At 33.0% G+C, this 26,333-nt stretch overlaps 2 protein-coding genes and 1 long non-coding RNA gene across 3 annotated transcripts; 2 read left to right on the top strand and 1 right to left on the bottom strand.

The window, feature by feature from the left end:
• Positions 1-1,098: 1,098 nt before the first annotated feature.
• On the bottom strand, positions 1,099-10,278 carry LOC135839345 (aldo-keto reductase family 1 member B1-like). Its single transcript, XM_065355340.1, has 7 exons — positions 9,922-10,278; positions 8,080-8,241; positions 3,415-3,531; positions 2,314-2,499; positions 1,977-2,183; positions 1,543-1,691; positions 1,099-1,424 (listed from the first exon to the last, which is right to left on the bottom strand). Exons 1-7 carry the CDS (start codon positions 10,000-10,002, stop codon positions 1,382-1,384), a joined length of 945 nt encoding a protein of 314 aa, XP_065211412.1. The 5' UTR covers positions 10,003-10,278; the 3' UTR covers positions 1,099-1,381.
• Positions 2,391-26,120, top strand: LOC135839346 (uncharacterized). The gene is made up of 5 exons (XR_010557577.1): positions 2,391-2,528; positions 20,227-20,493; positions 24,573-24,713; positions 25,461-25,549; positions 25,674-26,120. It is a non-coding gene; the product is annotated as an uncharacterized LOC135839346 (long non-coding RNA).
• Positions 18,327-19,344, top strand: LOC135841532 (uncharacterized). The gene is made up of 4 exons (XM_065358532.1): positions 18,327-18,473; positions 18,570-18,722; positions 18,823-18,987; positions 19,091-19,344. Exons 1-4 carry the CDS (start codon positions 18,408-18,410, stop codon positions 19,247-19,249), a joined length of 543 nt encoding a protein of 180 aa, XP_065214604.1. The 5' UTR covers positions 18,327-18,407; the 3' UTR covers positions 19,250-19,344.
• Positions 26,121-26,333: the final 213 nt, after the last annotated feature.

Below are 26,333 nucleotides of genomic sequence, written 5' to 3'. Positions count from 1 at the left end.
TCTATATTTTCTTACCCTCAAAGAAATCAAGATTCTTGGTGAAAAATCAAAAACTTCAAAATAAAAAATTTAATTTTTTATTTTATGGTAGTTTTTGGGTTTTTCCGAATATTTCCCCCTCCACAATTTTTTCTAGCAAAGTGAATAAATGCGAATAATTCCTTCAATGTTCAACTTCCATATATTAACATCTACTAGTTTTGAGCCATTCTGGAGCCTTTAGAAATTTTTAAAATTTTCTCCAGAAATGTCAAATCGCTCTAGAAGAGGAGAAAATGAACCTTACAGATCCTATAACTTGGACGATGCTTATTAGACGCTCTCTTGGTCATTTTTGATGGTTATCGCGAAATTCCAGCAATATTTGTTGAAAAGTGAATTTTTGTCCAATTTGGAAAATTCCAGAAAATGTGAAAAAATCAAATTTTCAAAGAAGTTATACTACGAGCTTTTTTTTTTTCGACACACATCATCTGGTGTGTCTCTACGATCACCTGATTCGAAAACAATCACAATTTGACTTTTTTGGAGCCTTCAGCCAGGAAGCTATCAAATTCCTGGAGACAAATATTAAAACATCAAAAAATGTCATTAATGAAAGTAGGGTAATATTTTTCAACTGTTTGTATACAAAGAAGTGGGTGTACTTGAAAATTGTCGATAAGCCACCTACCTGACCTACCTATTCACATTTTGGTACTTCTACTTTTACATTGATAATACGTATTTCCCGCGCTAAAATTCGCTCGAATACTTTTATGATTCATAAAATTTATGACGCTAATCAAGTTAATAGATACGTAGTACGTACTTCGTAGTGCTCAACAACTAAATTGCTTAAAATTTATTGATTTAGCGCCGGTATTTTTTTACTTATACGTTTCGTTATTGTTTTGATTTAGTTATTTATTATACGACTTTTTATGGTAGACCGAACAAATTTCAAATAGATTATTTTTTTTTTTCAAGCGCCCACAATTCTTTAGTAAACAAGATTTAGATTCAGATTAAGCTCGAAAATCTTTCGCCTTGAAAAATCATGTTATGTACCTAATATATTTGAAAATGTGAAAATTTCAACAAAACAGACAAAACTAATTAAAAATTCCAAATTGGGTTTATTAAATATGAAAATTTTCTTACTTATAATCACTTCAGTTTTTAAAAAATAAAATAACTCACATTAAAAATAAACACACGTAAATAGACTAGGAATTATAGTAGGTAGGCTTAATCTCTAAATTAGGCACTTAAACGAATAATTATCATAAAGACACAAAATATCAATTAGGTAGGTACAAAGAAAGTATACGTAATATACGCATCCCTGGTTCATATTTTATTTCCAGTACGAAATGCCACTCACAATAATACCCCACGATCAGTACTCACTCCCGAACGGATATTCTTTGAATTTACGAGCTCTATAAACATAAAATAATAAGATACGATTACGTATTAATGCTAAAATAATACGAGGATCGTTATTATTATTATTATTAATGTTTTGAAAGAAAATATCTACTGTAATAATAAACTTACGGTTCGAAAGGACAACTTCTCTTGTTCATATTCAGCTCATCCATTTTAGACATATCTTCGGCGCTGAGTTGGAAATCGAATATCTCGAAATTCTGTCTAAGACGTTCCGGATGATCGGATTTAGGAATTGGGATAGCGCCTAGTTGAGTCTGGAAAACAGTGAAAAAATTCAACGATTAGTTTTAGAAATTGAAATAATTTATTTTTGAACATTCAATTGAAAAAAAAATAAAAATCAACTCTTCAATCTAGAAATAAAAAAATAAAAAAATGAAAAATTCAGCATGCATTAAAAATTAATTTTTTAATTTTTAAAAAAAAACAACGAATTAGAACTTGAGCAAGTCGAACTCGAAACTGAATGTTTTTAATATTTTGCATTTTTTTTTTTGTTCGAATATATTATTAATTGAATATCAACTCGAAGTACTTACCAAATAACGTAAGATAATCTGACCCGGTTGTTTCTTATATTTCAGAGCCAAATCATTAACGATCGGCTGGCTAAACACGCTGGGAACATTTTTATCAATCCAAGGACTAGAAGGTGTCCAGAAAGGAGCGTAAGCGATCACTTCGATATTCCTCTCGTTGCAGAATTTAATCAATTTCTTCTGATTTATGTACGGATTACATTCAACCTACACATATACGATCGAACGAAGGTAAGTAATAATATTTTAGAACCGTTGAAACAACGTTAAGTATACAGATTTTGAATCTGCGTAAGGTTGTTTTGACTAATTGAAGAATGAAGATTGAACTCCGTACCTGATTTACTACTGGTTTTATTTCAGCTATGTTTAATATTCGTTGAACTTGCGAGCTATTGAAATTCGATAAACCGATGCTCTTCGTCAATCCTAATCTGACCAATTCTTCCATAGCTTTCCATGTGTCTTCGAGTCGTACGTCGTCTTCTTGGAAATCAAGCAATTCGTATTCGTTGGCTGCGGGCTGTAATTAGTAATCAGATTCGCATTTTAGTAAGTACCTACATATTTTGTATTTCACCTAAACTAAACCTATTCTCTTATACACGTACGTAAATCGTAATAAAAATTAATCAAATGAGCAGGATTGGGCCACATTTTCAAACAACGTGATAATAATTAAGAGATACGCATTATTTTTGTTTTGTTTTCAACATGTACTGCCTAATTAATTCACGCGTCACTGGTTCAATTTTATGATTTAAACAATGATTTTTTTTAATGTGTTATCGACGTGATAAAATTACCAAAGGTAACTACGGTTATCGTTCGGATAAATCCAACGTGGTTTAATAAACGGCGGAAATAAACACCGATAATTATGTATATTTGGTTGAAAAATGTGAGTGTATGATATCTGTGAGCTAACAATAGCATACCACGTGTACGTGCAATTGTTTTAGTAAGCCTGGGCACCTATTTAATATTTCGATTCATATTTTTATAGATATAGGTAAGTACAAGTACATAGAAGTGCTCAATTATCTACGAGTAGAAATCAAGTTGAATATTTTCAACCATTTCCGAGTATTTTTCCACTCTGCCCTACGACTCGACCATCTAGAACCGGTTTCAAATACTTAGCAAGTAAACAAATTTATTTTGAACCAATATTATCAACAGTATCACTATCGAATAATTAATTTTAAGAGCAGAAAAGTCAAGATGTCAAGTTGTTTTCGAATTCAGTATTCGACTCGTCCTCGACGGTCGAACTTCGATTCAATCATTTCTCCAAAGCGAAGGAGAAGGTGCTAGGAATAGTTTTGAAAATTGGAACTACTTCCATGAATTAGACGAAGTTTCCCTAAGTGACTAAACGTGCCTTCGCCTATTTAAAATTATACCTGGAGTTCTAGTAACTAATGAATTAACTAACCTTGCAGGCAAAAGGCCAATGAATCAGGTACATATCGATATAATCCAAACCGAGATCAGCTAGCGAACGTTTAATGGCTGGTAATACTTCCGTTGGTCTGTGCTTCGTGTTCCATAGCTGAAAATTGTGCAAAAATAATTAATTTGAAAAATAAAATAAAATGAAAATATTCAATATAAAAATCATCCTGGATACAAAAATGATGAATTTCAAAAATTGCTTCGAAAATTTCGATATTTTCGTTCAATTTTACAGCACTTTACTGTGAAAAAAACTTAAAATTTAAAATTAGTTCATCTCCCCTAACCTCCCTCTACTTACCCACCAATTTCAAACGATTCAATCTACCAAAAAATTTTAAATAAATTGTAGAAAAAATAAGTTGATTAAAATGAGAAATTTTTTTTTTAAATGATGAGGAAAGTACCTTAATTTAAAAAAAAAAGAAAAAAAGAAAGAAAAAAAGAAAAGTAGGGCTAGGTACCTAGTTAATTGAAAAAAGCTTATGAAATTGATCGATGTGAATTTTTAATGATTATCGATTCGACTTCTCAGCAAATGGGCTGTTTTTTTTTCAATCTTACTGTATAGGTAGAGGTACCTTAAAAAGTGAGTCGAAAACTCAAAATTTCATTCTTGTTACATTTTAAATAAAAATTCGTCTTTGATGAATAATTATGTAGAAAAACGTGTGTGAAAAATTGGGTTATCAAAAAAAAAAACGATTTCCTCCTCTAATGATTTTTTTATCCTCTTCACCTCCGCACTGCATCCTCCTTTCTTTAATCATGGTTTGTATTTCGGCAAAAAAATTGAGTATTTTTTCACGAGGAGAGACCGGAGTAAGGGTTGAAAGTTTTGACTTAAAATTTAAAATTTTTACTTTCCAATACAAAAATGAATAGGTAGCTATTTGAGTTGATTTTTTCAAAAAAGTTTACATAGGTACCTATCTATGCATATTATATACCTATTTCTTCTCTTTTTTTGGAGGAGTAGGAGGAGGAGGAGGAGGAGAAGGAGTGAGAGGAGAAGGAGTGAGAGGAGAAGGAGAAGGAGGGGATATAGACTTGTTGAAAAATATTCGCCATATCTATTTTTGGGTAAAACTTGTATTTTTTCTGCAGAACCCAAAAGATTTGCGGAATATTTAATGTGCAAAAAACAAGAAAAAAAAGAAGTTTCATTAAGACAAGCATCAGTTTTCGATTTCGATTCAAAATTTGAGGATGTGGAGGCGGTGAAGGCATTCCCCTTCAAGATGGGAAGGAGAGGGTTGAAAATGTCAGAAACTGGCAAAAAAATTTAGATAATTTTACAGTGAGTTAGATTCTCATGAAAAATGTCGTCGTGCTTTGGTCTGTTTTTTTTTCCAGAACCCAGAAGTGAGTGGAACATTATTTAAAAAAATACCTCAAACTTAACGTTAGTTCCATGGCTAGTAATCATCAAGAATTCGTGAATAGTTTTTTTTGAAAAATCTACGCACATTCTACCTTATTTGCCGAAAGATAGACATGAAGGGGGAGGGGTAAATTATTTATGAACCTTACAAGGAAAGAAAAAGTTCATGGCTATAGATTTTTTTGGAAAAATCAAAACCCAAAAGTGAATGGAACATCGTTAAAAAATATCAATATTTGTTTCGATGTGATTTCAATATTGGGTAGGGGGACGATCAAGACGAAAAATGATGCTAAAACGAGCTTTTAGACCTTTTGGGTAGGATAGATCATTTCCAAAAAAGATAGAAATTAAATCAGCAAATTCATTGAGAAACATTGCAAAAGTTTTTTATTCACTTTCGAAAAGAGGGAGAGGGATAAAGAAATCTTTGAAAACAAATACTATCCGTAACAATTTTTACAATGCTGAAGAATATGAAACCGGGGGGGGGGGTGGAAATGTTTTTTAAAAATTTCACAAGATAAAAATAATGACAATTATACACGGGGAGGGGGGTACATGGCTAGATTTTCAGAGAATCGTGGAAATGTTTCAAAAAATTTTCACAGGATAAAAAGAATGAGAGGTATGGTGGGGGGGGGGGGGGGCAAGACGAAAAAATGACGTTGAAACAAACTTTTTATAGGTATCATTGCTTGTACAATTTTTTTCATACTATAAATCCATGCACATTTTCATCTTTTTCGCTGATGAATAACTTGGGAAGTACTTGGAAATGTTTTTTGAAATTTTAAGAAGAGAGAAAGAGCGGGGGAGGGGGGTACATGGCTACATTTTTAGTGAATTTCCGCGGTATACTCTGGAATCGTAAAACGTATTTTGTTTGTTTTCAGAACCAAAAACTTTGGCTAAGTATTTATGTAATATTGAAAAAAGGGGAGGTAGTTCAGAGGTCACAAATTTGAAAAATTACTCCAATTATCTTTCGTGAACAATAATTACGAGTATTAGAGGCATTGATTTGAAATTTAGCAGCCTAAATGATTTTTTTTCTTCAAATTAAAAAATGATGTAAAATTGTGATTTTTTTACTTCAGGAAATCTTATCTGTATCGACTGAATTTTTGGGCAGACTAATTACTATAATTTTATATTATTAATATTGATACTCGACGATGAAAATTAATAATCTGAAAATTTCCATTCAGAAAATTCAACCAAGTCTACCTAGTTGTTATTTATTAAATTTGTTAGTAGATATAGATAGGTATGTACTGGGATGCTCCTTATTTGTATAGTGAAAAAAAAATTTTCGATTTTTTTCGCTCCCACCCCACCCCTCTCCAAACATGACCTCGGGTAAGAAAATAATACCCTGAAAATTTCAGCCCCCTAGGTGAAAAAAAAGTCGTGCCGGTGGGCCCCCCAATTTTCCCATATAGGTAAGTGGTACATATATGAAAAAATCGAAGTATCAGGCAAAATGTTTAAAATGGTGAACTTTCTAGTTCTAACACCTCAGTTGAGTCCCTACTTACGTAAAATCAACTTATATACCAATTTTAGCCCCCCCCCTATCTCCACCCAAGACTAACCAGTGGATTAGAGGGGAGAGCTCATATTTATGCCTTCATATGTACTAGTGAAAAAATATTTAATGACACCCTAAATTGTTGTCGGGTTTCACGAGAAAAACTTCTTCAATCACGTTAGTAAAAATGAGAGCACGCCTCTCCCCCCTCCCCATCTTAAAATATAAAAGAAATCAGAAAAATTGAAATTTTTACTTTTTTTTACATCATAATCCTTGGATTTGGTCCATTTTCATTAGAAATACTGTTAAATATTTTATGACCTGTCTACATGATGAAAAAGTGGAACTTGTCAATGTCTCCTTCCCAAGAAAATGAAAAAAGATAAATACTTATTATTACATTTTTTTCTTCCATATTCTAATCCTTAGATTTTGTCGATCTTCATCAAAAAAATACTACCTACACGTATGTCAGACTTTTAAAAGCTTGTAGAAAAAGGACAAATTTCTGAATTTTGACTTTGAGAAACATTGAAGTGGACGTTTTGTAATAAAATTAACTTACGTCAAATTTTCACAGAAGACTTATTGACGTTCTGATATTTTGTAATGTAAGACTTGAAAACTTGGAAAAAATCGTCAAGAATCCCTATAAATGAAATTTAATTTTCAAGTTTAAAGCATCCATGACTTAAAACTATCTTTACAGAGGAGACTTCACCCCCATTCCAAAAAAAAATTCAACTTTGTGGATCTCTATTATCTATGTAGGTGGTGAGCATTGTAGAGGGGAATGAGAAAAGGGTTTTCTGGAAAAAAGAATTATTTAGAAGCATTCTGCACAGAGATGAAAAGTTTTCACCTAATTACGAGTACCTATCTATAGACATCAATTTTCATATTTCTCAATATTCTTCAATTGTGGGGGTCTCATAAAAATGGACCACCATCATTTGGAGGACAAAAGGGGGCTTTTCTTGATAAAGTGGTTATCTAAAAGTACTCTGCTCAGAAATGAAACATTATCAAAAAATCTGTATAGATATGAATTTTTCATTTTTTTTTTCTGTTTTTTTTCAACTTTGAAGAGCTTTAAGGGTAATCAACATGATTTGGGGGACCCGGGGGAAGGTTTTTCTTGAAAACATGCTTATTCAGGAAGATTCTGCACATAAATAAAAAATTTCCAAAAAATGTCTACAGCTAGACATCAATTTATAATATTTGATCCAAAATCATTTGGGGGTCCAACAATGGTTTTTTCTTGAAAAGGGGGTTATGTAGAACAATTCTAATGTGGAAATGAGATATTTTCATCAAATTTTCCATAACTTTTATTTATTTTATCATTTTTTGTGATTTTTTTCAACTTTGAGAGGCTCCTTACTAGGGGGCCAATATGGTTTGAAGGGCCGGGGAAATTTTTTTCTTTAAAGGGGATTATTTAGAAACATTCTGGCGCAGAAACAAAAAATTTTCATAAATAGAACTTTTTTGATTTTTCCCCCTTTTAGGGGGCTACTGGCACCACTTTTTTTTTACAGATATGGGAAAATAAAAAATAGGGAATTATTTTCTCACCGGAGGTCATGTTTTTGGGGGGTGGGAGCTACAAAATTCCAACTTTTCAAAATCAGGATCACCCCAGTAAGTATGTTAACCTACTACCTAGACACAAGGGGTAGTTAGTTTGAAAATTAAAGGTTGCACTTTTCAGAACTTACTTTACTGATGATAATGACGTCTTCTCTCTTGATAACTCCTTCTTCGATTTTCTTCCTGATCACTTTTCCAACGTCTACTTCGTTTCTATAAACCCAAGCTGTGTCGAATAATGTGTAGCCGATTTCCAAAGCTGTTGAGACCGTGTTTTCTAATTGAGATCCCTATATTTTTTTAACAGAAGATATTGGTAAATCACATCACGAGGATTAATAATAAAAAAATAAATAAAAAAATGTTTCGCATTTTGTGTAGCGGGCCTTTTTTGTATTTACTTCCTGGGGGTGGGAGAGGGGCTAAATTGAAGTTGCAAGCCACTAATTTTGATTACCCCCCCCCCCTCCCTGCCATTGTATTTCAAGAAAAAATTTAAAAAATATATTTTTGGAAATACAGGGTCCGCCAACGAAGTGTATCACATTTGTTTTTCAAATAAATCGGCAACACTGATAGCTACAATGCTGGTAAACGCATCATTTGATAGCCAAAACTGCACATTTTTTTTTGGTAAAAATTTCATCGATGCCTGAATAGAATTAACAAAAGAGCTTATTTTGCAAAATTTTTCAAAAGTTCATCGCAAAAAGTTTTGTTTTTTGCCAAAAAATCAAAAACTAAGCATCCTAGAAAAAAACTAACGACATTACGTCGATTGGAAATTTAATTCTCTACAATTTTCCTCGACTTCATTTTTCCGTAGAGTGCTTTTTTCCGCCTCCAGACTGATTTTTATGTAACGCAGTTTGCAAATTTTTCAAAAGTTCATTTCAAAAATTTGCAAACTGCGTTTCATAAAAGTCGGTCTGGAGGCGGAACAAAGCACTCTACGAAAAAATGAAGTCGAGGAAAATTGTACAGAATTAAATTTCCAATCGACTTAATGTCATTAGTTTTTTTCTAGGATGCTTAGTTTTTGATTTTTTTGCAAAAAACTAAAACTTTTTGAAATGAACTTTTGAAAAATTTGCAAACTGAGCTCATAAAAATCGATCTGGAGGCGAAACGAAGCGTCCTACGAAAAAATGAAGTCGAGGAAACTTGTAGAGAATTAAATTTCCAATCGACTTGAAATCGTTAGTTTTTTTCTAGGATGCTTAGTTTTTGATTTTTTGGCAAAAAACTAAAACTTTTTGAAATGTGAAAATCGAAACAAACTTTTTAGCCACTCTGTATGTAATGACTGTAATGTTGTTCATTCCATTCGGGCATCCTTACAAGTGAATCAGCAGAAATGAAATTTTTACCAAAAAAAAATGTGCAGTTTTGGCTATCAAATGATGCGTTTACCAGCGTTGTAGCTATCAGTGTTGCCGATTTATTTGAAAAACAAATGTGATACACTTCGTTGGCGGACCCTGTATAAAAAAGTAACTTCAAGCAATAATGTTCCCAAAATAATTCAAAAATTAATTTCAATGTTTCAACCTTGGATTTTGTATTTGGATAATTTTGATCTAGAAAAAAATGCAACATTTTTTGAAAAAGTTACCAAAATTTTTTTTCATTTTTTAAAAATTCTTTCATTTTTTTTTTAGTTTTTATGGCAATTTTTAGATATTTTAAAACTAGCTCTGAATGTAAATAAGCATAGATTATGATCGAGCAATCTTATAGCTATTTTTATAAAATTATTTCAAAATTCAAAAAATCACAAAAAAAACGAAAAAAAATTGACCAAAAGTTCGCCAAAGAAATAATCGAACTCGAAAACTACAGAATTTCATTTTGCTCTTGGAAGATTATTTGTGAAAAAATTCCGAAGACGAAAGGACGACGAGTTGATCGATCCTACTTGCACGAATAACAATGGGTAAATTTCAGAATAGAGAAGAAAAAACACTCACCGCAAACGTGCCCAGCCCAATAGCCGGTATGGTTTGTCCACTGGTCAATTTTTTCAGCGGAACAGACGAAACAGCCGGCATATTTGCAAAATAATAGAATACAAAAAAATACGATACCACGAACTCGAAAAAATTCACCGAAATCTATAAACCGCGCCAAAAACTAACAATTCGAATATTCTGGTGCGAATTATAAGTAGGTTTGAAAAGACTCGAGTGGAAACCCGAAAAACTATAGACACACAAAATCAGAACGTGTTGTCAGCACCTCGATCAAACAGTCTATTGACACGAGCCGGCAAATGGACGAGATTTTATGCATCGAGAATTATCAGCAACGACGGACGCTTCGAGATTTATTTTTGTTTACCGACACTCTCCACTCTCGGCTCGCGGTATATTCTCGAAAATCGAATAGGAATAGGCGGAGTACCGGCGGCGAACTTCGAACGACGAACAGATTAAATAATATCGACGTTTGTTGTTGGCCATGGCCACGCACCTCTATCACCTATATCTCTATAGGTTTTGAATTTGATGAAAATCTGCTAAAAGTTAGAACTCATTAGTCGACGAATTTTCTCGACCTTTGCTATCTTCTTCTTCTTCATACGATGGTGTTTTTATAACAATGGCACGGTACAGATTGATGTGTCCGGTGTGATTTAACGATGTTTACCTTTGACGAGATATTTGCTCGATCGTGTCAGGCAAGCGTTTGGGGTATGGGTACCTACCTTTTTTTCATGGTCGAATTTAAAGGTCGTTTGTGTGTAGATGTAGGCCTATAGAAATGGAAAATGTGGTGGAAATGTACTGTCGAAGTGGCATTTTTGTGTTGACAAATGTTGAACTGCGAATTTTTTTCAGTTATTATTTTTTTTATTGATGCTTGTGGTGGCTAAAAGGGCTCTGGTTGCAGTTTTGGATTCTCATTCGATGATGTGGGTGGGATCTGAGTATGAAATGTCTCAGACATTCAAATATTTGATCATTAAAATTGGGGGGGGGATGAACGAAGAACGCTTATTTTTAGCTCGATTTCATTTTAATATTATTTTAAAAAGCAAATTTGCATTTTTTTTTTTTTTTTGGTAGAAAATATAACCTACAAATTTTTGGACTTTTTAAAAAAAAAAAAAATAAAAATTTTCCTCCTAAAATAATTTTGAATGGAATTCGAATAATGCAACGTTGCCAAGTATTCGTGAAATATTACCTATTATTTGTACATATTATTGAAGGATCACAAAACACCTAGCTATAAACTTACCCAAACCTGAACTTGTGAAGTGTAGATAGATATGTACTTGAAGTTACATTCGTAATTGAGCAATATTTCTCATCTTGGTAAAATTCCCAAGCACTTTCCGCTGATATGTACATATTTTCGCCGAATAAGTTTGAGTAATACGATAAATACTGTACATACGAGTAGGTACATAATTCGTAGTATGAATGAAAAAGTCAACAAAACAAACGTTCCTGCAATAAAAGTGTTTAATTGATTTTTAAATTTTCCGAAAAATACGCACTCGAAAATTCTTCGTGGTAATTTGTCGGGTTCTTACGAGTACGTTTTACACAATTGTGTATGAAGCATTCGTGGGAGTAATTTTCAAATCGAATTGCTCGAAAAGTTGACGTTTAAATGCGTAGTATGTACATTGCTGAATACTTAATAGAAAACATTCAGCACCCCAGGCGAGAGATGTGGGTGGTTTTTAGTGGTTTTTTACGTATCTACTATTTCAAAGAAGAAATAATGCGTAGTAGGCCTCGCGAAGTTGGGAATAAAATTAAAAATGCGAACTGCTGGAAGAAAATATTCGTTTCATGTCGAATTTCAAATGATTATGAGCGTTCGTGTGTGGAAATTAGCTTATCATTCGTAATGTACCTACTTAGTATGGCTTAATGCGTAAACAGTAGGAGGGCGCACACCTTATATATTCTACGAAGTTGGAATTTTCCCCTTCCCACCCCCTCTTCAAGTTGTTATCACGGGTGGGAAAATAATTCCCTATATTTTTTATTTTTTCCCTTTCTGCAAAAAAGTGGTGCTGGTAGCCCCCTCCTCCCAAGTTGAAAAAATCAAAAAAAAAACAAATGAAAAATGAATTCAGTCAAAATCAGAAGTTTCTTAAAATCGAAAAAATGAGCAGGAAAAAAATAATAAAAAAATTGATACAATAAGTACAAATTTTTTAAAAATTTCTCGTTTCTAGGCAGAGTACTTTCAAATAACCACGTTTTTAGTAAACCCCTTTCGTGGTCCCCCAAATGATGTTGGTGTCCTTTGTATGAAGCCCCTCAAAGTTGAAAAATATCAAAAAACATAAAAAAATTGATGTCTGTAAGCAAAAATTGTTTCAGAATGTTTCATCTCTGAGCAGAATACTTTTGGATAATTATTTTTTCAAGCAAAACTTTTCTTCATTCCCCCTCCCCCTCAGCAATGTTGGCTATAGCTACATAGAGACCTGAAGAAATAAAAAAATTAAGCGGCCCAATTTTTTTTTTTTTTCATTCAATCTCCTTTCAGATTTCTTTTAGATTACTTCTCTTCAAGAAAAAACATACTTACCTACTTTTCTGATATGACATTTCCGATCATTATAACAATTGGCAATCAACGCCGAAAGTGATCGATTATTGAAATAAATTTCTTGGTCAACCAAACAATAATATTGCCTAGTTCAACTCATCTAGTTGCTATAAAACTTAAAAAATCGAGGTAACTTAAATTATCAAATTATTTTTAAAAACTCAAGGAGGGACAAGGTTTCATCTTTTTAATCGTGGGGTGGGGAGGGGAGCAAATTGAAAACATTAAATAGTTCTTTTCTGATGAAGATGGCCGGCCAAATCCAAGGATTAAAATTTTAAAAGAATCCGAAAAATATTGATTTTTTAAATTTTTGTTTCAGTTTTCATCGTGCAAAGGGGTCAAAAATAAATTCAACAATATTATATTTCTGATGAAAGTAAACCCAAATCTAAGAATTGGAGGGTAAAAAAAAACGTAAAAATTTCACATAATTTACTTTATTTTTTTTGCAAGACCATCTGTATGAAAAAATTGAAGAGAAAATTCAAACAATCAAATCATCTTAATGGGTGACTTTAATAGCCAAATAGGAAAGAGAAACGAAGAGGAAAAAGCAAATTTGGGCCCATATTTCTTTGGTAAGAGGAATGATAGAGGATGGCGATTGGTAAGATTTTGTCAAAATACTCTGTTCAAAAAAAGATACAATAGAAAATGGACCTGGGAAGCACCTTAACCACGAATTTAAAAGTGAAATAGACTATATGCCAACCCATCTAAACTCAAAAAATATCACAAATTTTGAGGTTATTTATAATTTTCCTTACAAATTCTGATCATAGAGTAATATCATGCTCTCTGGAGGCTCAAAACTCAAAATATCTCCAAAACCCTCAAAAACTCCAAAAAACTCTAACCAATAAACATTGTGGAAGACCCTCAGAGGAAAATAAGCATGCATACCAAAATGAACTAAACAAAAGTCTCAGTGAAATAGATTGGGATGGGGAGATAGATTACATAAACGAACTCATAGTGAAAGCCTTAATATGCCAATGAAAACACACAAATAAACTAGACAGCTAGCTGCAAAGTGTGCGTAGCTAGCTGCCTTTTCTACAGCTATAACCGTTATTACATCTAGGTAGTGCATAAGTGAATCAACCATGTCACAGTGATGAGAATTTTTGAAACTCTCACTGCTTCAAAATAATAATTGTTTTTCAGTGTTTTCATATTTTCCAGATTACAATAGGTATTTCAGAATAATTTATAAGCTTGTATTGCTTCTAAATTAAGAAATTTCTAGTTGTTTTTCATAGTTTGCATTGTTTTAAAATTTACAAAATTTCAAATCGATTTCCCGAATTCCCCATCGCTACAATTTCATAAAGTTTTCAATAAATTTTCAGAATTTTGCATTGCTGCTGAGTTAGGAAATTTGCAATCAATTTTTAGAATTCACATTGCCTCTAAATAGTCAAATTTTGAATAATTTTTCAGAATTCTTATTGTCTTTAAATTAAAAAATTTCAAATTCAATTTTCAAGTTCATATTGTCCACAAATTGTAAAACGTTTACTCAATTTTTGGAATTCACATTGCCTCCAATTTTTCAGAATTCTCATCTTCTTCATAAATATTACAATACTTATTTCATATAATTTTCAAGTTCACATTATCTGCAACTTACAGAACTTTTAATCAATTTTTGGAATTCTCAGCGTCTCAAATACAAATTTTCATATTATTTTTTTTAGAATTTCCATTGTCTTCAAATTTATAAATTTTCAAACCAATTTTCAGAACTTGCTTTTTATTCTAAATTAAGAATTAAATCTTATAAAATACCTACGTTAAGAATTTGCATTGCCTATTACACGAAAAAAATATGGGTAATTTTTACAAAAAAATTTAACTAAATACTCACAATTAAGTACCAGATCCCATTCAATAATTTTTACTGTAATCGTATAGTAAAACTTATCATTTTAATAAATTTTGCTATAGGTACCAATAGTAAAAATCATTTTGTTTTAATAATTTTTACTAAATCGTATTAGTTTAATTTCTCATTTTGAAGTAATTTTTAAATTATAAGTAAAAAGTTAAAAATTATTCATGTCAAGTAATTCTTACTTTATACTTATGGTTATAGGTAGACAAAAAATTAATGAAATGAATTTTTAGTTAGCAAATGATATCATAATTCATAACTCAGTTTCAGCATTATTTTTGCCCCATTACCATATACTACATAGTAACTCCTAACTTCCAAAGCATTTACCTATCCAATTTTCCTACGAAAAATCCGTCACCTACCTACTTACCTCACGGGGATTCGAACCTGGGTCCCTAAATTTCCTATTCCTACCTACATGCCCTAACCACTCAGCCACAACTTTGCTACGAGGGTTAAGGCAATAAAATAATATATTTGTTTGGTAAACGCCCCACCAAACCACGCCCACTTGGAATTTACAGCTAACAGACCGGGGGTGTAACAGGGTACAATGAAACACAGCTGATGATGGAATAGACTGGGGGTATAGCAGGGTACAATGAGCGGCAGGTGTTCTACAAGTCCCCTTTTCCCTTTTTTAGGATTTAATGCATTAAAATAATGAACTAAAATTGCAATTACTCAGCAATTACCCATCCGAATTGAATGAAAATTAATCTATTCCCTCCGCCTTAATGATTCTCAAATGGTGTCCAATAGGTACAAAAAACGGTTGGATAGCTTAAGAGAACATTCAGTTCCAATAAAATTTCATTTCTCAAAGCGAAACCAATAGTGTGCTACGCACACTAAAAATGAAACACTAAATCCCAGCAAATTACCAGATGGTATAAAAATCTTGATTCAGAATAGAGAAAAACTAAAACTCAGAAAACATAAAACAACAAAAACAAAAATAGAATTGAATCTACTGTGTAAAAGGATAAAATCAGAGTTGAGGATTTTCAATAAGGAAAAAAATGAAAAATACATTCTTAAAACTATGAAATCTACCAAAAGCTTGAAGCAGATTTTGAAAAAAAAAGATGTCTGGGAAAAATTTACACTCCTTACCTCTCTGATGAAAGGAATAACAGAATTGATGATAGAAATAAAATTAATGAACATGCAACTCAATTCTATTCCAAATTATATGAAAACAAAAATCATTTGAATCCATTAGGAAAATGCACTAGGAATAGAGTTTTCGGAGCCTGAAAATTGAAATACTATCTAGAGAAGTGGAGTGGGCTATAAAAAACTTAAAAAACAACAAATCTCCAGGCCCAGACAAAATTACTAATGAATGCTTTAAAATAGGAGAGGAAATAGTTACAAAAGTGCTGACCAAATTCTTTAATAAAATCTTGAAAGAACAAAGGATACCCAAAGATTAGAAACATTCAGATATCATTTTAATCTTTAAAAAGGGAGAAAGGGACAAAATCAATAATTACAGACCTATTTCTTCAAGTTCAAATATTTCTAAAATCTTTTCAAAAATTCTAGAGAGGAGACTTGGACATTTTTTGTATCAACCTAGAGAACAGGCTGGTTTTCGCTCAGGGTTTTCCACAATTGATCATCTTCAGGTCCTAAACCAGCTAATAGAAAAATGTAACGAGTATCAAATAGAACTCCACCTAGCCTTCATAGATTTCACTAAAGCCTTTGACTTACTAACACATAAATTTCTGCTGTTGGCCTTGGAGAGACAGGGGGTCCCTCCCTTCTTTGTTGGGATCATAAGAGAACTACATACAAGTACAAATTTGAAAGGACAAATAAGATATTCAGCGGGGAGTAAGACAGTGGGATCCCTTGTCGCCCCTGATGTTCAATAGCAGTCTGGAGGAGGTGTTCAGAGATCTGGGATGGGAAAAAAGGGGTCTAAAAATTAATGGGGATTGCTTAAGCAACCTGAGATTCGCAGATGATGTAATACTGGTAGCAGGGACAAAACAGGAGCTTGAAAAAATGATAGCAGAACTGAATGAAAGGGGAAAAAACGCAGGTTTAGCAATGAACTTATCAAAAACAAAATTGCTTAACAATGTGGATGAAAGATATACTTACGACGTAACCATTGATGGAGAAAAAATTGAAACTGTAGAAAGTGTAATCTATCTCGGACAAAAGATTTCATGCAAAAACAACCAACTAGAAGACATTGAAAGAAGAATAACTCTGGCTTGGAATAAATTTTGGTCGCTAAAATTTATTTTCAAAGGTCCCCTACCTTCTCAGAAAAAATAAAAAGTGAAACTTTCAACACATGTGTCCTCCCAACTCTTACGTATGGCTCTGAAACATGGACAATATCAAAAAAAAATAAAACAAAAAATAAGAAGTACTCAAAATTTAATGGAAAGATCCATGCTAAATTTTAAAAAAAGAAATCGGATTAAATTCAAAACAGTTGAAATGAAATTAAAAAATAATCGGAGCGCAGTCAAACTGATAAAAATCAAAAAAATGGTGGTGGGGGAGGGGTCATGTGGCTAGATTAAGGGATAACAGATGGACACAAAAAGTCACTTTCTGGTTCAATACAGGGGCAAGAAGGCAAGGGAAACAGTGGGCAGGTGGAGGGACGACTTTAGGAAACTACTGACCCATCACCATTTTCAAAAGATCGCCCAGGACAGAAAAGAATAGTGCTGGCTGGGGGAGGCTTTTGCCCTATCTTACGGCCACGAGTGTTATCTATATTGTATTTGTAACACTTGTAAAATAATTAAGCTTTTTATTTATTTTATTTACTTGCTATGAAATATAATGTTCATTTCATTTGATAATGTCGATTCTTAGATATATTCTTCGAAATCTCCTGAAATAATTTTTCAATAGTTCATTTTGAGAATGGGCCACAGGGAAACAATATTGCTAAATGAGTAGAAAAAAGGTTTTCTTTCAAAAAAAAAAAAAAAATGGTAGATAGTTATCATTTGGAAAGATTGTAGCACAGTAGGTAGGTACTTAATTTTTTGTGATTTTTTTTATAATTTCATCAAAGGAGGAATACTTAGGATACCTCTTGTACCGAGAACTAACATTGGGAGGAGCAGGAGAACGTTTTTCTTGAAAATGTGGTTGTTTACCAAAATTTTGACTCAGGAGTATTGGTACCTCTAGTACCTACCTAATTTTTTTGTGAAAAATTTTGTAATTTTATTTCAATTTTTTTTTTTTATGTACTTGAGGTTTAGAAATTTTCTGGGCAGAAATCAGGGAGCCAAACTATTTTGAACGAATGCTAAATTTTATTGGAAATTTTCATATGAATCAGCCAGTATATTAAAATAATTTGTTGAAAAATCAAAGTAAATTTTTTTCCAATGGATTTTAACGTTAAATTTTTCGATATTAAAAAATTCAACTGGCACAAAAATTCTATTGAAATTAAAATACGATCAAGTTAGATTCCCTTCTAAGAAACGAATCAACTCAAAATTCAGGTAAAAAAAATTTGCGCCTACAAAGATCCCGAATATGCAACACTCAATTCCGATCTGATTATATTGAAGTCTGTATTCGAAGTGTAGGTACAAAAGGAGAACAATCATTATAATTTTTTCGTATTCAGCCTCGATAAGCGATCTTAAAATACTGTCAGTAATGACTAGTCGACTGGTCATTTTTGCAGTTTTATAGTCGATATTCATCTCGCTCGTTGATGAACATCGACGTTCATTAAGCAGAGGAAACGACTGAAAAATAACGAATCGCGATGATTATAATTAAGGCACTTAAATTCAGCCAAATCATATGTATAGACCGTCCAAGGTAACCGATATCTGATCAAATTGCGAATTTTATAATAATTTGAACTTGAAAAAATTATAAATACTCGTTGGAAATACTATTGTGTTACACTTTTACTGGTATTTTTTTTTTTCGTGGTTATTCACAGTTTAGTTGACAGTAATAAGTATGAATATCGCGAGTGCGACCTTGGTGGTGATTTTTTTGCATTTTAGTCAAAATGCCGAATCTGCGGTAAGTTTTTTTTTATATTTTCAACTTTTTTGCATTGTCACTGAGGACTGAGGTAGGATGAATTATTATTTATTAAATTGTGCGATTTTTTTCCAGGGCCAGGGTTTCAAATTACACTTGGCCAAAGCTTACTCGTGTGATAATTCCAATACGACTTATATCGTCAAAGATATCAAAATAGACACTCACGATGATCAAAGTCATCTGACCGTTGTTGTCGATTTGCTTCAAGATATCAACGTATCTAATGTAAATATTTTCACGAGTTATAATATTACCCAATTCGAACACATCAGTGATTTATTTTCTTTCTAGAATTTTATATTGTAATGCTATGATAATTTTTCAGATGACCGTCATGATTGAAAAATGTGACCCGTCTGGAGAAAAATGCGAATCGATGGGTAAATTCACCATCAAGGATCTTTGTAACGTGCTTTTCGCCAAAAGTAAAGTCTGGACCGCTGTGATCGATTCCATCCAACCACGCCCGGAGTGCCCTCTTTTGAAGAAAGTAATGTTTAGAAAATATAGGCCCAGAAATTATTTGAATGTTTTATTCGATTTTTTTTTAAAATGTGAGCGAGTATTACCACAAATAATTTTATTTGTTTTAGAATGAATACGTTTTACAAAATGCCACCGTTAATGTGAACGATGTAATGAAATTATATCCAGACAGTACAAAATTTTACTGGAAAATCCAAGGCATATTGAACGATGTTGATAATAAACCGAGAGCTTGTGCTGAATTTGAAGCAACGTCCAAGACGTAATTTTTTAATTTTTTCAGTAGTAGCAAATTGTTTTACTACAATATTTGTTGAGTTGTGAAAATGTAATTCTATTGCGAATTAAAATATGTATTTCATCTTTTGTGATTATATTTCCAAGGTGACGTTGTACACGCTAACCTGTTTTAATATGCGCAAGGACATGTTAGAAATAGGGTTTTACCAAGTCCAAGTAAGATTGTCATGAAAGTAATTTCTCAACACTCTTTTGTGCAATGATAGGCAATAATTTGACCCCTGATCACTGTTTCAAACCTACCTATTGTTTCTCAACGTGAATACTCCTACCTAATCACTTCTCAATTTAGGATTCTGGATGTGTTCTTATAGAAATTTCATGGAGAATAGACTCTACTCTTGTTGACATTCAAAAACAGGGCCGGATGTCTTCAGGGAAGGGTGGGGCAAAACTAGGTTCAAGCATGAAAGGGTCATTTGAGGTACTTTTTAAAAGATGTTAGTCATATAACTTCATTGTATGAGCTATAAGAAATAGGTAGGTACTTGTAATTAATTGTGACAATTTTAACAATTTTCTCTTACTATTTGACTGGTATGTATTTGGAGTTTTTTTTTTTTTTTTTTTTTTTTTTTTTAAGACTAATATGTGTGTTTTACAAATGAACAATATTTGCTTCTTTTATTTTTATTAAATAGTATATTACACAACGAGGACCGAAAAAGTGATTTTGAACTCGTGTGAGTTGTTCCCCTCACTTCGTTCGGGTCACAAACCTCACCCTCGTCCAAAATCACTTTTTCTCCGAGTTTAGTGAAGTAATTTTTCCTGAACGAGGGTGGAAAGTACTTATTTTTACATCCGAGCGATTCTCGCGAGGTTGGAAAAGTAGTACTTTTCACCCCTAGATAGGAAAAATTAATTACCAATGAAAAGAAAAATTCCATGTTGATACTTTTTTCCTGACATTAAGCATGTGGTATTATTGACATGTTTACAGTATTGGACATTAGTGCACTGCAATGAGAAGTACAAATATAATAGGTATGAACAGCTGGATACCAATGATGAAGATGAAGGATGTTCCCAGGCAAGATGATCCGATGCAATCCTTAACCAGTGAAATAATAGAACAGAACTCCCATGTCATATTGTCAAAGTCATGTATACTGCATAGGTACCTAAAGATATTCAGAGGACCTATCAATCCTGCAGAAATGCAGATGACAGCTGAATTCGAAGATGACAGACAATGCACCTTTACTGGGTAAGTGGGCAACATGACTTGTTGATGACCAAATTCCTGAATGTGATATAGATGCAATGTTTCATTCATGTTGGAACAATTGAAAACACACGTGCCATTTCCTAAGACAATCTAAGTGGATAATTGTTTGAAAAAATTGAAAATTTGCTGTTGTTGAGGATGGATCCCTCACCACAGTTTTTCACAAGTTCTGGTTGTGCTAACTCACATGGCCACCTAGCTGCTTTGTGAGAATTTTCGTTTTTTTCATATTTTTGTCTTTTCATCTTCTAGTCTTTTCCTTGTTTTGTTGTCTGTTCTTCTCTTTGTCATCTCTTTGTTTTTCCATCACCTTTTCATCTCTTTGTCTATTCCTATTTCCATTGTCTTTTCGACTTTCTGTCTTTTTGTATATTATTTATGTTGCCTTTTCTTCCTTCTGTCTTTTCATCACCTTTTTGTCTTTCAATCTCTCCATCTTTCTGTCTTTTTGTCTTTATCATAATAATTATATTATAATGGTCATTTGTCCTTTCATCCTTTCATCCTTTTGTCATTTTGTCCTTTTGTCATTTCGTCCTTTTGTCATTTCGCCCTTTTGTCATTTCGTCCTTTTGTCATTTCGTCCTTTTGTCATTTCGTCCTTTTGTCATTTCGTCCTTTTGTCATTTTGTCATTTTGTCCTTTCCTCATTTCGTCCTTTCATCCTTTTGTCCTTGCATCATTTTGTCCTTTCGTCCTTTTGTCATTTCGTCCTTTTGTCATTTCGTCCTTTCATCATTTTGTCCTTTCGTCATTTTGTCCTTTCATCCTTTTGTCCTTTCATACTTTCATCCTTTTGTCCTTTTGTCCTTTCGTCCTTTTGTCATTTTGTCCTTTTGTCATTTCATCCTTTTGTCATTTCGTCCTTTTGTCATTTTGTCATTTCATCCTTTCCTCGTTTCGTCATTTCATCCTTTCACCCAGTTGACCAAATGCTAGCAAATTTTGTGCTAGCGTAAATGGTGCCGGAATTTGAGACACTTTTTTAAAAAAATGCTAGCAAATCAGTTGCGATTAGGTCGCATTAGAGTAGCAGAATTGCGCACAAATAGCTAGCACGTAGCCGGCACAAAGCTAGCAAAAAGCTAGCATTTTGTTGGCACTTTGCTCTGCATTCTGCTACGTACATACGACTAAATCGCGACTGATTTGCTAGCAATTTTTGCAAAAAGTGTCTCATATTCCGGCACCATTTGCTAGCGCAAATTATGCTAGCAAGAAGCTAGCATTTTGCTAGCATAGAAAAACTTTGATCAGTAAAGTAATTACTATTAGTTAATTTTTAAAAATTCTGGGTGTTTACCTTAAGCAGGTGGTAGTTTTCCAGGAAATTCCAAAAATTAGGCGACTGTCCCAGCTCAGAGCTAGCATAACGCTAGCATCTTGGGATAGTATAAGAAGAGTGATGTCACTCTTCTTACTTTTCAACAAGATACCACCTTGAGCTTATATTCAACTTGATGACACACTTTATCTAAGAGTAGCAAACTATACCATGAGAGAGATCGACGCTAGCAATTCGCTAGCATTATGCTAGCGCTTAGGTTGAAAAATCTCTTTATTAAATAAAAAATGAAGTTTTTTTTTAAATAGAAAAATTGTCAAAATTTAAAATTTGAAAATGAAGTATATCAAACAAACCATGAAAATGAAAAATTTCAAAAACATTTGAACAACATTTTAGTCCACGGCAATGGGAGTAATTGCACCCCCTGCCGATCCTCCGGGACAACTTTTTCCTTAAAGGGGACATCCTAAGGAACATTTTAAAGCAAACTTGCTGAAAAAAATTGGCCTTACTTACAAAATGGCGGCCATTTTGATTGAAAGGTCAGCCGAAATCGCAGATTTTGCGTTTCAACATAGGACGTGCACGAAATTTTTCAAACCTTACAAACGTAGATCGAAAGATCATGCAAAAATTCATCACCTGTCAAAATTTCAAATGGTAAAGTACCTTTTTCGATTTTTGGTGAATTTTCAAAAAACAAATTTTGGCCAAAATGTGAGAAAAAATCAAAATTTTACCAAATTGACCAAGAAACCTGAAATTTGGGATATACCCTATTTTCGACATGCCAAATCGATGGGAAACGGTTTTAACTTGTTTTGAGCAGTTCTGGAGCCTCCAGCAGATTTTTGAAACTCAAATTGAAGTTGTAAAGCTCAAATTTATTCTGAAAACTAATTTCAATACGCTACGAAGTTGACTATTGGTGAATTTCAAGTCGTTTTGGATCCTCCAGCGACTTTTTGAAAATTCCTGAAGCCTCCAGCAGATTTTTGAAACTTTAAATTTTCACAGAATCTCATCAAATGCCAAATGGAGATGGAAAGCTGAAATTTACTCTACACTCCAATTTTAACACCCTCTGAAAACGACTTCTGGTGGATTTAATGTCATTTTAAGAGCATCCAACGACCTTTTTGAAAATTACTGGAGCCTCCAGCAGATTTTTGAAACTTTAAATTTTCACAAAATTTCATTAAACTGACAATGAGATGGAGAGTCGAAATTTATTCTGCAAACTAATTTTAATACGCTACGAAGTCGACTGCTTGTGGATTTCAAGTCGTTTTGGAGCCTCCAGCGACTTTTCGAAGGTTGTATGGCGTTTTTTGGAAAATTGGAATTTCCTAAAAGTAGCTGGAAGCTTCAAAACCATTTGAAACCTGCGAAGTAAATTTCAGCTTGCCAACTCCAATTGATAAATTAATGTTGTGGGAATTTCAAGTTTCAAAAGCCTACTGGAGGCTCTAAAATGACTTGAACCCACCTGAAGTCGTCTTCAGAAGGTGTTAAAATTGGAGTGTAGAGTAAATTACAGCTTTCCATGTCCATTTGATGAAATTTTGCTGTCCCCTTAAAGAAAAAAGTTGCCCCGGAAGATCGGCGGGGGGGGGGGGTGCAATTACTCCTATTGTCATATGCAGGAATATTTTTAATGATTTTTGTATGCGCCTGAGGGATGGAAAAGATACTTGCTCGCATTTTGCTACAATAAATAACGCAGAAAAAGGTTTATTGGTGAGAAATGCGTAAGATCTGGTAGCACGTTCCTATCATTTGACTACAAAGAAAACGCCAAGTCACCAGATGCAGAAACTAGAGATATGCTTACATTTTTCTAGAGCCAGATGGCTAAGTAAATGCTAGCTCAGAGATGCAAGAATATTACCTGAAGTTTCCTATCATAAAACTGTGAGCAGGTACATATTAGTCAGTGATACGCTGGCATTAAGCGAGCAGGTATAGAGTGAGGCAAAAGCTAGCTGAGATATGCGAGAATATTGCTTGAACTTTCTTGGCATAGAATTGCAAGCAAGTATCCATCACTGATACGCTAGCATCAGGCGAGCATGTATGAAGTGAAGTAAAAGCTAGCTGAGATATGCGAGAATATTGCTTGAACTGTCCTAGCATAGAATTGCGAGCAAGTATCCGCCAGTAATACGCTAGCATAAGGCGAGCAAGTTAAATTGAAGTAAAAGCTAGCTGAGAGTCGCTGGAAAACAGCTCGAAAATTGCTAGAATTGAATTTGCTAGCGAAAAACTGCAAGAAAATCGCTTACTTTTAGCGAGACAATTATTGCTGGCCACAAAAAGCGAGTAAATTGCTAGCAACTTATCAAAACGCGAATAAAACGCTAGCTTTTTGCTAGCATGTGGTCAACTGGGCATCCTTTTGTCCTTTCGTCCTTTTGTCATTTCATCCTTTTGTCATTTTGTCCTTTCGTCATTTCATCCTTTTGTCATTTTGTCCTTTCATCCTTTTGTCCTTTCATCCTTTCATCCTTTCGTCATTTCATCCTTTTGTCATTTTGTCCTTTCCTCCTTTTGTCATTTTGTCCTTTTGTCATTTCATCATTTCATCCTTTCTTCTTTTTGTCCTTTTGTCCTTTCGTCCTTTTGTCCATTCATCCTTCCATCCTTTTGTCCTTTCTTCCTTTCGGTCCTTTCGTCCTTTTCTATATTTATCAGTGAATTTTACTTGAGCTTATTTGATGGTTTCAGACTTTACTTTGCTTCAAGTTACCAGAGTTCTTGTTGTTTTCAGATCTGCTAATAAAGAATACCTACTCTGTTTTCACGGTTGGAAACTTCACTAAAGGCTGGCGATGGCGTGCATCAAGCATCATACATATTATAGCGGGAGAAGCAGTTGGGTCAATTCCATAGGATGAAGCTGTTGTGTAATGTAAGTACTTCTTAATTTGTGACATTGTGAACCTTTTTGATTTAGTTAGGGGCATGGAGGCAAGCTTGGTCATGTAATTAAAAATCTTGAGTGCATTTAGCAATATTACACATTAAGTACCAGGGGACTACCAGTAACTAGGTGAGTTAATATGTAGATTGTGCAATGAGAAATCTAAAACTGGTTTGAGCATCTATAGAGGTCAACACTGAGGATCTCAGAGTCTCTCAAACTACCCAACTAGTTCTGATGTGCTTGATGTGTAGATGAAATTCTATCTGTTATTGTGATTGGTTATTATTTTGAACTTATTATTGTTTTTTTTTGTTTTTATGTATTTTTTAAATGTTTCTGGCACTTTACCATCTTGTTTTTGCCCAATTTTTCTGAAATTTCAGAAGTTTTTTCTGATTAAAATTTTTAATTCGTACCTACTTTTTTAAATACATTTTTGAAGTTTTATTTTAACCTATTTTCAATACTTTTTCTGGCAATTTTTACAAAATTTTAATTCAATGACTGTTGATACACTTTTTTTGAGGTAGAATGTGTTCAAATACTACGTCCGAATGAACAATGTAAAAATGTAGATAAGTCAAAAAATTCACTTTTTGTTCCAATTGGTTTTGTGTTATTACCCTCTTTATATGTTAGGTATTAAATTGAGCTGGGGATAAACGTTATAATATTAAGCGGCTTTCACGGTATTTTATACCTTACTTACTTACTTTTTATTTTTTGTTCCAGGTTTCTGTCATCCTCATTGTATTCGAATTTTGGCGCTTATGCTCTGTTTTGGATGTGTTTGTCATTTTTGTCTGCCATTTGTGATATTGGTAAGTGGGTTCTTGAATGTTGAATCAGTTTGAATTTAAAATTTAGATTAGATTTTTTTTAATGAATGATTAATTTAAACATTTTTGATAGATTTTCGTTTTCTTACCTAATATTATGTTTCAGTTTTCTTCATTTTTCAAATGCTTATACCTGCTACAAATAATGATCAGTTCGCGGTACCTGCTATAATTTAAAATGTGGGTACAATGTTTTAAAAAGCTTCAATTTTTTGCAGGAATATCAACTAATTTTTTGGAATTGTTGAATTATATTTCGTACAATTATGTGGTGTTTTGTTTTGCTTGTTTGTTTATTGTTTTTTTGTTTTTGTTTTTGATTCAATTTGACCATTATTCATATTCTTTTTCTGTAATGTTTCACTTGCTGTGTGAGTCTATTAAAATTTTGTATGTACCTATCAAAATATTTTTCTAGCACCTTAATCAATTTAAATTTCATAAAATGTGATTTAATAAATAGCCAACTATTGTTTGTTATGTACGTAAGTACTAGGTATGTGTATTTTGAAAAAAATTCAAATATTTTATGCTTTTAAAAAGAGTAATTTTATAAAACATGTTCCATTTTTTGATTTGTAGTGGATATTATCTTATACATGAAAATAGGTATCTTTAAAAAAGAAAGAAGACAAACTGCGTGCATTGATTTATACGACTTCAATATCGATTTGGTGTAAAACCTAATTAAAACTTGATAACATCACCAAATTCGTAATCGACGACTTCGATTAAGTGAAAAACTGGATTAAAACACGAAAAAAAA

This window comes from Planococcus citri, chromosome 3 (genome assembly GCF_950023065.1).
Source record: "Planococcus citri chromosome 3, ihPlaCitr1.1, whole genome shotgun sequence".
NCBI classification, from domain to species: domain Eukaryota; kingdom Metazoa; phylum Arthropoda; class Insecta; order Hemiptera; family Pseudococcidae; genus Planococcus; species Planococcus citri.
This window is presented reverse-complemented; position numbering and strand designations above follow the sequence as displayed.